General features: G+C 49.8%; 1 protein-coding gene across 1 annotated transcript in view; it reads right to left on the bottom strand.

Annotated features, from left to right (window-relative positions):
• The window catches only part of Spatc1 (spermatogenesis and centriole associated 1), a 19857-nt gene continuing 7718 nt past the window's right edge, over window positions 1-12139 (bottom strand). The window contains exons 3-7 of the mRNA XM_046449154.1: window positions 8784-9014; window positions 8346-8684; window positions 7734-8240; window positions 7461-7600; window positions 1-330 (exon numbers count right to left, since the gene is read on the bottom strand). Coding sequence (XP_046305110.1) covers window positions 1-330; window positions 7461-7600; window positions 7734-8240; window positions 8346-8684; window positions 8784-9014 — 1547 coding nt within the window. The remainder of the gene's footprint in view (window positions 331-7460; window positions 7601-7733; window positions 8241-8345; window positions 8685-8783; window positions 9015-12139) is intronic.

The following is a 12139-nucleotide window of genomic DNA, read 5'->3' on the forward strand; positions in this document are numbered from 1 at the left end:
TCACCAGATGAACATTGGCTTGCCATCATCGTGTGCCAGCTGATTGAGGCACGAGAGCAACAGCAGCGCGTCAGTGAGCATGCTGGGGTGCACTGTCTCCACCAGCACGCGCTGCAGGAAGTCCACAGTGTAGGAGCCGCCCCCTGATGCGGCCAGCTCAGGCCTCTCACGCAGGATGCCATACGCATTCACCAGCTGCTCTGTCAGCGCAGGATGTACCCGCCCATTGTAGCCCAGACTCTGCAGCCTGTTCATGATGCTCACGTAGCGCTGAGTGAGTGTCTGGCACAGCTCCTCGTCCAGCTTGTGGTCACTGGGGTTCAGGGATGCCTGTGGGGAGAGTGGTCTTCAGGAGCCCTCCTTCCTCACTTCAGCACACAGGCAAGGGGAAGAGAGGAGTAAGGGTGTGTGTGTGGTATGGCTGTTGACCACCCAGGGGGTGTGCAGGGAGGAGGTCCTGGGTGACAGGCTGGAGGGATCTGGTGGGTAGAGGAGCCCAGGGACTGAGCCTGACAGAGAAGCCCCCCAGCTCTATCCAGGCAGGGCCAGTGGCTCCGCCAAGTTCCTGGGATACCCCAATCCTGTGGCCTGCTCCATTCACCACCAGGAATTTGGGACTGGGCTGAGGACAGGGACTATGGCTGAAAGTCTGGAGGCACTGGGGAAAATGAGAGGCTCTTCAAACCCCCACAGTTGCCTGACTGCAAGTCTTGAGGCCTCTCCCAGGACCCCTCCTGGCTCCCCCCTCCCTGCTCCTTCTCAGTCTCCTCTGGAGGCCTCTGCTTCCCAGCCTGGACTCTGTCCTCAGGACATCCTGTCTCACACCCCTTGTGGGGTTTGCTTTCCTCCCGACACTGAATGAAGGATGCCAGCCAAGCACTCTGGACCCCAGCACTGAGGGTCTGCCACCTGGACCTGGACACCAGGAGAGTCCCTGGGTCTTCCCACCCCAGCCAGGCAGTGACTGCTGCTGGCCAGGATGCCCCTGATTGCTTGGTGCTTCTGTTGTACTTGTTGTTCTGTTGTTCTGGGCTTTCCTGACTGGAAGCTGAGGCTCTTCCAGACTTAGTTGTTGATGGACCTTTATTATTTATATGTGGTGCTGAGAATCGAACCCAGGGCCTCACACATGCCAGGAAGTACACTACCACTGAGCCCCAGCCCCAGTCCCTGGTTGTTAAATATTTTGAAGATCTCCCTGATTAGAAGGAACTTCATTCCCCTAAATGTATTTATTTTAAAACAAAGGAGATAAATAAAAGAAATAAAACAAAATGATGTAGGTACTCAACACAAGCAAGATAAATATCAAAACAAAACTAAAGGAAGTCCAAGGAAGGAAATAAAAAATAGCAGAAATTGGTGGCTGGGGTTGTGGAGTGCTCGTCTAGCATGTGTGGGCCCTGGGTTCTATCCTCAGCACTGCATATAAATAAATAAAGATATTGTGTCCACCTCTACCTAAAAAATAAATATTAAAAAAATAGCAGAAATTAGGAAACAGAAGCCAAAGGATCAATAGGATCAGCAAAACAAGATTGGTCAAAGTAGACTCACTTCACTGAAGAGCCAGAGCAGAAGTCCCTCTGCTTTTAGGTGAGGAACTCCCAGCCAAGGCCACAGGCCCCCATTCTGCAGTGGCCTGCACATCACTAAATTCCAGCCAATGAGATGAAACTGGTTGTGAGCCCTGCCTCCTGGTGGCTGACTTGGCCCCTGGACCTGAGAGTTATCTTACTAAAAAATAGGACCCCTTAAGATTTAAGGTTTGGGGCTGGGGCTCAGCAGTAGCACACTTGCCTTGCACGTGTGTGGCACTGGGTTCGATTCTCAGCACCATGTATAAATAAATAAAATAAAGATCTATCAACAACTAAGGGAAAATATTTTAAAAAAAAAGATTTAAGGTTAAAGCTAGGCGCTGTGTGCACACCTTTAATCCCAGTGGCTCAGGAGGCTAAGGCAGGAGGATTACCAAGTTCGAGGCCAGGCTCAGCAAAAGTGAGGTGCTAAGCATCTCAGCAAGACCCTGTCTCTAAATAAATTACAAAATAGGGCTGGGGTGTGGCTCAGTGCCCCTGAATTCAATCCCTGGTACTCAACTCCCATCAAAAAAGATATAAGATTAAGGGGGCAAAAATCTCTCAGCAGGGAATGAGACAGCCAGCCTAGCTCCAAGTCTTAAAAGATGCACCCCCAAATTAGGACTTCAGTAGTGGGCCAGTCTTCAAGGCCAAGGGAGTAAGATCACACTCAGGAGGATGGCAGGTTGGGAAGTCAGTGCAGCCTCCTGAGACTCTGGTCCACAGAAACACAGAGAAGACACTGTCAGAAGACCTAACAATATTCTGCCGTTTTCAAAATAATCGTAGTGATTTTCCCAGATGATCAGGAGCAAATTCCAGGGGGGGAGAGCAAGCACATGTATAGAATGGTCAACAAGTGACCTGCAGTTACCTTTATTAGCATAAAGGTAAAAAGCACACCCCAGGTGGAGGCTTCAGCTGGCAAGGCATGGCACTGAAGAGGCAGGAGGAGGAGAGCCAGGCCAACTGTCACCCACCTCTGCCTGGGGTGACACCAAGAGGCTGGTCCCACCTACCCAGATGCCATAAGAGCTGAGCACTGGGGTTTCGTCCCCCACGTGACGCCCCCCTGGTGCCCCAGCAGAAGAGTGGAGAGCTTTGTTCACATCCCAGCTGTGCTTTTCTCTGACTCTTCTGATACAAGAACCCACCCAACAGGTGACAGACTGAGTCCTGCAGCATGTAGTTTAGGACTGGGAGTGCCCTGGAGAGCCCAGAGGAAGGAGTGAGGCCGAGGACTGTGGGCAGACAAGTGCTGGCTTACTGCTGCCCCGCGTTGGTCACAGCCATTTGGCGTGGTCCCTGACCCACGAGTAGAACTGCAGAGGACTTGACCGCACCCCAGTGCATTAAACATCAGGAATGTGTAGTCTGTGGAGCAGAAAGCTTTTCATGTCTCAGAACATTAAGAGGAGAAGGAGCGGGGAGCCTGCGACATCTCAATGTGAGACAGAAAAAACATCCTAGAAAAGTCAGAATCTGTTCATGAAAAAACCACAGCATGCTTCTGTGAGAGACTGCAGGAAAGCTCTGAACCTGAGGCGGCAGACGCTGGTGTTGCTCACCAGCTGTTCTGCACTGTCTGTGCCTTCCTAACGGGGAGCTGGGCTCTTCCAGACTTGAGTCTGGTGGCTGGCCTTCTGCCAGGCAGGTGGAGGTGGAGAGTGCCGGGGAGCGGTCTTGGGGGAGCACGTGGACATGGCACTGGTTCTTCAGGGACAGCTGTGCTTGACTAGGGGCTTCTTGCTGGGTGTTTGCACACTGTCCTGGGCAGTGGTGCTCATAGTGTGTCCACTAGGAAAATCTTCTGGTGTGTCAGCGTTTGTCCGGGCACTGTAGCACACAAGCACAAGTTTGTGTCCTTGAAGTTTTGCTTTTTTTGTGGGGGAAAGGTACCAGGGATTGAACTCAGGGACCCTCAACCACTGAGGCCCATTCTCCAGCTCTATTTGTATTTTATTTAGAGAGTTGCTTAGCACCTTGCCATTGCTAAGGCTGCCTTTGAACTCGCCATCCTCCTGCCTCAGCCTCCCGAGCCGATAGGATTACAGGTGTGTGCCACCACGCCCGGTTTCCTTGAAGCTTTTCTGACCACCCAGACATTCACTAAAACCCTTCTTTACTTACATCAGCTCATGTGGGTTCAGCCACCAAGACCACTGATTTGCCTGAGAAGACCTGCTGAATAGTCTAGCACAAACTCATGCTTAGTGAGGAGACTGGCGTTCCTTGTCAGTGTAAATATGGGAGAAATTGCCTCTGTGATCTGCTGCTTTCAAATACTCTGTCCAACAACCTGGACAATAGAAGCTAGTATGATACACAAGATTTAGTGGGCTGCGGCTGGGGCTCAGTGGTGGAGCACTCGCCTAGTACATGTGAGGCACTGGGTTCAATCCTCAGCACCACATAAAAGTAAACAAATAAAATAAACATATTGTTTCCATCTACAACTATAAAAAAAAAGCTATAGGTCTTGGGGTATAGGCCTGTGGTACACAGCTTGCTTAGCATAGACAAGGCTGGGGGTTTCTATCCCTGTGCCAGAGACAGACTGAGCAGATATGTTTAACCTGATTAAACAATGTATACATGAGGGGACACATTATGGCATGCCAATAATATATACAATTTTTATGTTTTTTTTTTGTTAAAATAAATTTAGCTGGGCATGGTGATGCACACCTGTAATCCCAGAGGCTTGGGAGACTGAGGCAGGAGGAGGATCACTAGTTCAAAGCCAGCCTCAGAAACTTAGAGCCCTAAGCAATTCAGTGAGACTCTGTCTTAAAATAAAAAATAAAAATGGCTGGGGATGTGGCTCAGTGGTTAAGCACCCCTGGATCCAATCTCTGGTACCAAAATAATAATAATACAGAGATATGAAAAATTGTGGTATATCTGTGTGTATTAAGAATTGTAATGCAAAAAAAGTACATGTATAATGGCATAAATTGATGTGAACATACTTTAAATACAGAGATACAAAAAATTGTGCTCTATATGTGTAATAAGGATTGTAATGCATTCCACTGTTGTCATGTATTTAAAAAGAATAATAAAATCAATTTTTAAAAAAATGGGCTGGGGATGTGGCTCAAGCGGTAGCGCGCTCGCCTGGCATGGGTACGGCCCGGGTTCGATCTTCAGCACCACATACAAACAAAGATGTTGTGTCCGCCGAAAACTAAAAAATAAATATTAAAATTCTCTCTCTTTCTTTAAAAAAAATAATAAATAATATAAATTTAATTAAAAAGAAATGAATAGAAGAATTACAACTGTCTGCTAAATAAAGGGCTGGGGAAAGTGGAATTAGATGCAGCTAGGAATCAACAAATCACCCAGCCTGAGACCAGGGGGCAAATAACTGGTTCTCAAGTGTGACATCAGTCAGCCCACATGAACCCTGCGGAGGGCCAGCCTGGGTGTCCCCCAGGTTTGCAAAGCCACTTCTCTGCAGGAGAGCACTGGGAGAGCTGCTTCCCAGGAGGAATGAGGGTCTCTGCTGACAGGAGAATGGCCAGTGGGTCTGGAATTGGTGATGGAGGCTCTTGGGCTGAGTGACTTGTGTCTTGGTGATGGTGAGATGCCCAGAGGCTGTCAGTGGGGCTCCGTGGGCACCATGCTGGCTTTGACTTCCATGGGCACCAGAGAAGTATTGCCTGATGCACATTAGCTCTTTCCTAATGATTTGTGCCTTAGAGCTGTGATTGTTAAATTCTACAACCTAAGCAATAACTTCCCTGTCAAGGGTAGAGAAACACCATAAAGAGGGACACACACAGACCACCCCCACATCAAAGGCCCATGCATTTTATCATCTTCCTTTTAAGCAGCAAACAATAGGAATCCTTTTTTCATGGTTTACTATCCAATTTCTCCATGGACAACTAGACTTCTGCTTATAATCAAATGTAGTCCTTGCCAATTAGACACCAGATGCCAGCGTTTAGAGACGCCAAGCATTGTGCTTCCACCAGGTTCTGAATTGCCCTAGCCAATCTGTACTGTGGCACAGCAGCACTGCTCTGGGACACCGTAGAGGGTTGTCAACTAGAGACTCCACCAAAGAGGGTGCCACTGACTCCAGCAACAAGGTGCTGAGGGGTAGCCAGCACTGTCAAGATGTGTAATCTAAGCCAGGCACAACAGCAGAGCCTGAGATCCCATCTGCTCCAGGGGCTCATCTTAAGTAAGGCTGGCCTGGGCAACTTAGCCAGAGTGTCTCAAAATAAAAAAATAAAAATAAATAAAAGGACTGAGGGTATAACTGTATGGAAAGCACCCTGGGTTCAATCCCCAGTATCGAAGGGAGTGGGCGAGGGGGAGGGAGGGATGGGGGGAGGGAGAGAGAGAAAGGGAGGGAGAGAAATGTATGTGTAATCTATCAATCGATGTAGTTTAATCCATATATCAATGCAAAACTACTCAAAATTTGAACCAGGTTTTTCCTAAGACTTGATGTTTTCACTATGAAAGCTCACACTGAATAGGAAGAGCTAAGATGATTGAGAGAAAATCAAGGTGGGCCTGCTTGGAGCAGTGTCCAGCTCCAGTACCTCTCATGAGGGCAGCATGGGCTGGGTGGGGCAGACTGCAGAGCCCACACAGGTGCAGGCCTGGAAGAGGGAAAGAGGTAGGTGCTGGGTACCCCCTTAGCCTGGCAGTGCTGGGCTTCTACAGCTCTGAGCCTGGAGACCTGGCCAGTTGCCCTCACCAGCAGAATACTGTCGGGTCCCAGTGGATTGGCTATGCCCCTCAAAAGAAACTCTCAGCTGCTGCAATCATTCTATCCACACAGCCCTGTCTGTCTTCTGATCACAGTACCCCTGTCCTTCTGTGTGGCTGTTCCTCAGGCCTCAGGGCTGTCCTCTACACCTACTAGCTGAGGCTCTCACTATGGCTATTTACTACCTTGGGGTCATTTCAATCTGGTGGTTCCTCTGTGTGAGGCTGGCTTCTGGGGAAGACCAGGGGTTGTCCAGGCTGGGGAGAAGTACCACCCATTTTAACCCACACCACTATGATCAGTTACAGGGCAGTCAAAGACCTAAGTGAAGAAAAACCTTCACATCCTTAGGAGAAAATTCAGGGGATTAGAGTACAGAAAATACAGAATGCTTTTAGGACCTTCTGATGAGAAGATTTCTTAAATGAGACGCGAAGAATACAAACATTAAGGGCAAAAGCTGAAAATTCTGGTCATATTAATGTTAACTACTTAACCAAAGGACACTTTAACCTATGGAAAAAGAAAGCTCAAACCTATATACCCAAAATCAAGCCAAAGTCCCAAATGCAACCAAAAGTGAATTCTTCCCAAACTACCCACAAAAGGCTCCTGTTTGTCAAACACCGTCCTCCATGCTGACACGGAAGGAGGTAAGTGGATGCATCCTGGGAAAATACACCGGAATTAGCCTTGGGCCTCGGAGCAAGTCCGCCAGCTGCTGCATGGCTCTGGGGCCTGTTTCCTGTGGTCCCCAGTGATCCTTGAGGACACCCACAGGACTGGGGAGGAAGTTGGCTGTGCCAATCTGGGGAGGTCACAGTACTCCTCAAGCCTCTGGGGATTAGGGCTGCCCATCCAGAGGAGAGAAGAGTCACCTGCCTGTGCTTGGAACCCTCCCTGCTCAGCCCTTCTTTGGGGAGGCTTTTAGGGCTGGACTAAAGGCTCTCACTGCCAGATGCCCTGGACACCTGCTGGCCACTTGGATTGAGCACTGGCTTCTTCCATCCCAGGGTCTCCTTGGATTCTAACATGTTAGCTTCACTTGAGGGCAGTGTCCCCAGTGTGTCTCCTCCTGGGCCAGCACACTGCCCAGTCCCTTCAGCCCCCTGGGAGTGTGTGGGAGACGGACAGCCACACACCTGGATGATCTTCTCTGGAATGTTGGAGACAGTGAAGCCGTAGAGGCGTACGCGCTCCGGGAAGATGCTGGACAGGATCCTGCGGTCCAGCTGGAAGGCGATCTCCCCCACCAGCCTCTCCCAGGCCAGCTGCTTCGACTCTGGGGATGACAGGGGACGTGGGTGAGCGGTGGATGGATGGAGTGGGGCTGTGGTCAACAGCCCAGGTGGGTGGCAGGGGAGATGGCCTAGGAGCCCCCAGACTCACAGTGAGCCCCTGGTGACCTCACTGACCTCGGGTACTGTCGGGGAACTTGCTCGTCTTGCGGTGGGCCATCTTCCGCTCCAACTCCAGGAGGCCTTTCCAAGATGGTTCCGTGGTACGTGAATACCCGCGGGTGTCATTCACCGAAGCCGGGGAGGATGAGGTACGTGGTGAGGATTGGGGGTTGCATGGAGGAGAATGGGGGACAGGCAAGGGCCGGCTGGGAGAGTGCTGCACTCGGGGAGGGGTGGGGATGGTGCCTGAGGGGGTGCAGTTGGTGGCAGCTTGGGGGGTGGGGGCAGGGACTGTGCCAGCAGGAGAGGCAGCTGGGGAGGTAGGGATAGAGGCAGGGACCATCTGTCCCTGGGGGACACCGGGCTGGATTCGGGCATCCGCGGTGCCATGCAAGGCTGTCGTGGGACCAGGCATGGCCATGATGCCCACCGGGGTGGAGGTCTGGAGGGGTGCACCCACAAATGTCACGCTGAGGGGTTCTGGTTCCTGGATTGGCTGGGGGTGTTCACTGGCGAGTGTGACTGGTTGGGGAGGCAGAAATGAGAGGAGGGGGTTAGAGTGAGGCAGGGTGGGTGCAGGATCTGGCCTCCCTAGGGCACCCCTGCCCCTGCCTGGCACCCCATTACCTTTGGAGTTGATGGTGGGCCCTGCACCAGCTGAGGAAAGGGGCCCAGAGTGACCTCCTTGGAGCGTGTCTGCCAGCCGTACCCCTGGGGCCTCTGGCACAATCAGGCCGCCCATGGGGCTGGCCAGAAGGTTCTGAGAGACACCTAGGGGGGCAGCTGCGGAGGTGAGCAGGGGGCTGCTCAGAGAGACGGCTACTGGGCCTGCCATGGGGGTCATCAGGGGACTGCTCTGAGACACAGCCATGGGGCCTGCCAGGGTGCTGGCCAAGGGGCTGCCTGGACTCAGGGAGCCGGTGGAGGTTAGACCCAGGGAGTTGGTCAAGGTGGCCCCAGGGGTCACTGTGACGGGGCTGGCCAGGTGGCTGCTCAGGGGGCCAGTAGAGGGCAGGCTGGTCAGGGTGCCCCCTGGGGTCATTGCTAAGGGGCTGGCCAGGTGGCTGCTCAGGGGGCCTGTCAGGAGGCTGGTGAGTGGGCTGCTCTGTGACACAGGCACCGGGTTGGACAGCAGCGTGTTGAGAGGGCCCATCATGGGGCTCACAAAGGAGCCCACTGCAGGGCTGGGTTGTGGGCTGCTCAGCATGTCTGCCAGGGGTGCCAGGGCCACAACCCCCACTTCTTCCAGGACTTGTTCGTTTGCTGCTGCAGCTGGGGACGGGGGCAGGAAGACACCTGGGGGACACAGAGAGAGCACTGAGACCCCAGGCGAGTCCTGCCAGGAGCAACGGAGGCAGTCATGGGCTCTCCTACCCTTCTAGGGCCTGGCCAAAGTGCTTGTCTGACTCTGGTGACTTGACCTCCCTGAGCCTCACTGCTCTGGATGGTTAGAGCAATGTACCCCTGCCTCTGAGGGGATTCCAGGGCAGCTGCCATGGAGGATCTGTGAGCGGGTCTTCCCTGCCTTCTCAGTCCCTAGCATCTTGTGTCCAGCCCTGATTCTCTAGTTAGTCCTCCCAGACTGACTGTTCTGCCTGTCCCGCTCCAGATCATAGGGACGGTTCACAGCCCTCCTCCTTAGTTGTTCTCACTGTACTGAGCCACTGACCTCTCACCCAAGAAAGAAGGGTTTCCCAGTGGCAGGACTCTCAGGTGGCCAAGGTGGCCCTTCTGGTCTATGAAGGGGAGGAGTGAGCTGGGCCTCCGGTGGAGAGAGATGAGCCCACTTGGTAGGACCCCCTAGGGGGTCAGTGTTGCAACACGCAGAGCCTCACCTAGCCCAGGGCCATGCACAGACTACCTGAATAGGGGATGCAGGTTGGGCCCTGCCATGTACCCTAAGAGGCCCAGACTCATTTCTTTACACTCCTGGACCCTCATGTGGGGGCCTAGGAGCCCATTCTCCATGAGTTCTGGAGGAGAGCACCTTCAGATGACTCCTGTTTGGGGGAGAGTCCCTGAGGAGGTGCAGAGCTAAGGAGGTAGAGTGCAGCAAGGTTTTGATAATATGCAATTTTAGTGAAAACTTCCACTTTGCTGATATTGTCATAAAAATAGGACACACTTACTATAGGGAAAGACTGGAAATACAGACAAGTGAGAAATAGGAAAACTCTCTGACAGTCCAATCATTCCATGGTTAGTCCCTAATCAAGAGCTTCCCATTACCTAGCAGACTTTTTCGACATGTTTCTAGAAACCAGGGGTTGGAGAACATTTTCTGTAAAGGGTCAATTGGTAAATATTTCTCACTTGGCTGGCCACATGGTCTCTGTTGCAAGTCTGCTGTTCTTTTGCTGTTCTGCAAAAGCAGCCAAAGAAAACCAGTCATTTGGAAGTAAATGACTAAGGATATGTGGCAATAAGACTTTATTTATGTTCCCTAATTTTTGAATTTCATGTACTTTTCATGTGTTATGAAACAGTATTCTTGTTTTGATTTTTTTCAACCCTTTGAAAATGTAAAACCTGTTCTTAATTCACAGGCTCTGTACAAACTGGAGGTAGTTGTCCTCTGGGAAAATGACCCATGTAGGTCACTGGGCCAAAAGGGTGAGGGAGATGGGACAGACCTTGGCCAACTTCCACAGAGGAAATGGCTCAACCTGAGTTTTGGTACAAGTTGAATTCCAGATAAAGCACTATAAAGAAGGAGACTCTATGACCACCAAGGGTGCAAGTCACAGAAAGTACGCACCAGAACATACAGCGCAAGAACCACAGGGACCCGGGCAGGGGGGTAGCTGACCCAGGTCCAGAAGGACCAGTGGCACAGGGAATGGATTATGTAATTAACAGAGCTGGTCTATATACCCCAGAGAGATTCAACAGCAGGTGTGCATCTCTTTTTTAGTTGTTGATAGACCTTTATTTTTTATTTATTTATGTGCAGTACTGAGAATCGAACCCAGTGACTCATACATGCCAGGCAAGTGCACTACCGCTGAGCCACAGACTCAGCCCCCCAGTCCTTTTTAAAAAATGTTTTATTTAGAGACAGGGTCTTGCTGAGTTGCTTAGGGCCTTGCTAAATTGTTGAGGCTGGCTTTGAACTCGTGATCCTCCTACATTAGCCTCCTGAGCTGCTGGGATTACGGATGTGTGCCTCCATACCTGGCTCTTATTAGGAATTTTTTTAAAAAATGCATTGAAATCTCTAATCAACAGGCAAAGACTGGCAGAATGAATTTTTGAAAAAAGACTCAATACATCGAGACTCATTTTATATTAAAAGTCACAAATAGATTGAAGATGAAAGAATGGAAAAAAAGATATTCCATGCAAATCCTTACCAAAATAGAGCTGGGTAACTATACTAATATCAGATAAAATATATTTTAAATAAAAATTGTTATAAAAGGCAAAGAAGGACATCATTGGTTCAACCCCCAGTAGAAGGTAGAAGGAAGAGGAGGAAGGGGAGAGGAGGAGGAGGAGGACGAAGAGGAGAAGAAGAAAAAATTGAAGGGGAAAATAGACAATTTTTACATTAAGACTTGTAGAGTTTAATACTCACTTTCAGTAATGGGAACAGAAAAGAGAAGAAAAATAGACCTAACAGACATGGGGCATTCCGCCCAACAATGGCAGAAGACACATTCTTCTCCAATGCACATCGAACATTCTCCAGGGTAGGCCACATATGAGGGGGAAAAAAGTCTCAATAAATTTAAAAAGATTGAAATAAAAGTACTGTCTCTGAACATAATGGAATGAAACCAGAAATAAAAACAGAAAGAAACCTGGAAAATTCACTAATTTGTGGAAACTAAAAGCACGCTTAAATAACCAATGAGATGGGGCTGGGGTTGTGGCTCAGTGGTAATGTTTGCTATTACATGTGAGGCCCTGGGTTCGATTCTCAGCACCACATATAAATAAATAAAATAAAGGTCCACCGACAACTAAAAAAAAATGTTAAAAGAAAAAAAGTAAAAAAAATGAGATTAAAGAATCAACAGAAATTTTAAAAATACTTTGAGATAAATGAAACTGAAAGCATGACATATCAAAATTTATGGAGCCAGGTACCATGGTACAAGCCTGTAATCCCAGCAATTTGGGAGGCCTGAGGCAGGAGAATTTCAAGTTCAGGGCTAGTCTGGGCAATTTAGCAAAATGCTGACTCAAAATAAAATAAAAAGGACTGAAGATATGACTCAGTGGTAAAGTGCCTCTGGGTTCAATCCCCAGTACCAAAAACAAAAAACAAACCCCCAAAATGTATGGGAGATAGCAAGGGCAGTACTTAACAGTGAATTGTATAGCTATAAATGCCTATTTTTAAAAAATCTCAAGTCAGTAATGTAACTGTAAACAGGGCAAGGTGGCACACACCTATAATCCCAGCGGCTGGGGAA

The sequence above is a fragment of the Marmota monax genome, unplaced genomic scaffold (genome assembly GCF_021218885.2).
Source record: "Marmota monax isolate L192 unplaced genomic scaffold, Marmota_monax_Labrador192_F-V1.1 WCK01_AAM20220418_F8-fsc00073, whole genome shotgun sequence".
Lineage (NCBI taxonomy): Eukaryota > Metazoa > Chordata > Mammalia > Rodentia > Sciuridae > Marmota > Marmota monax.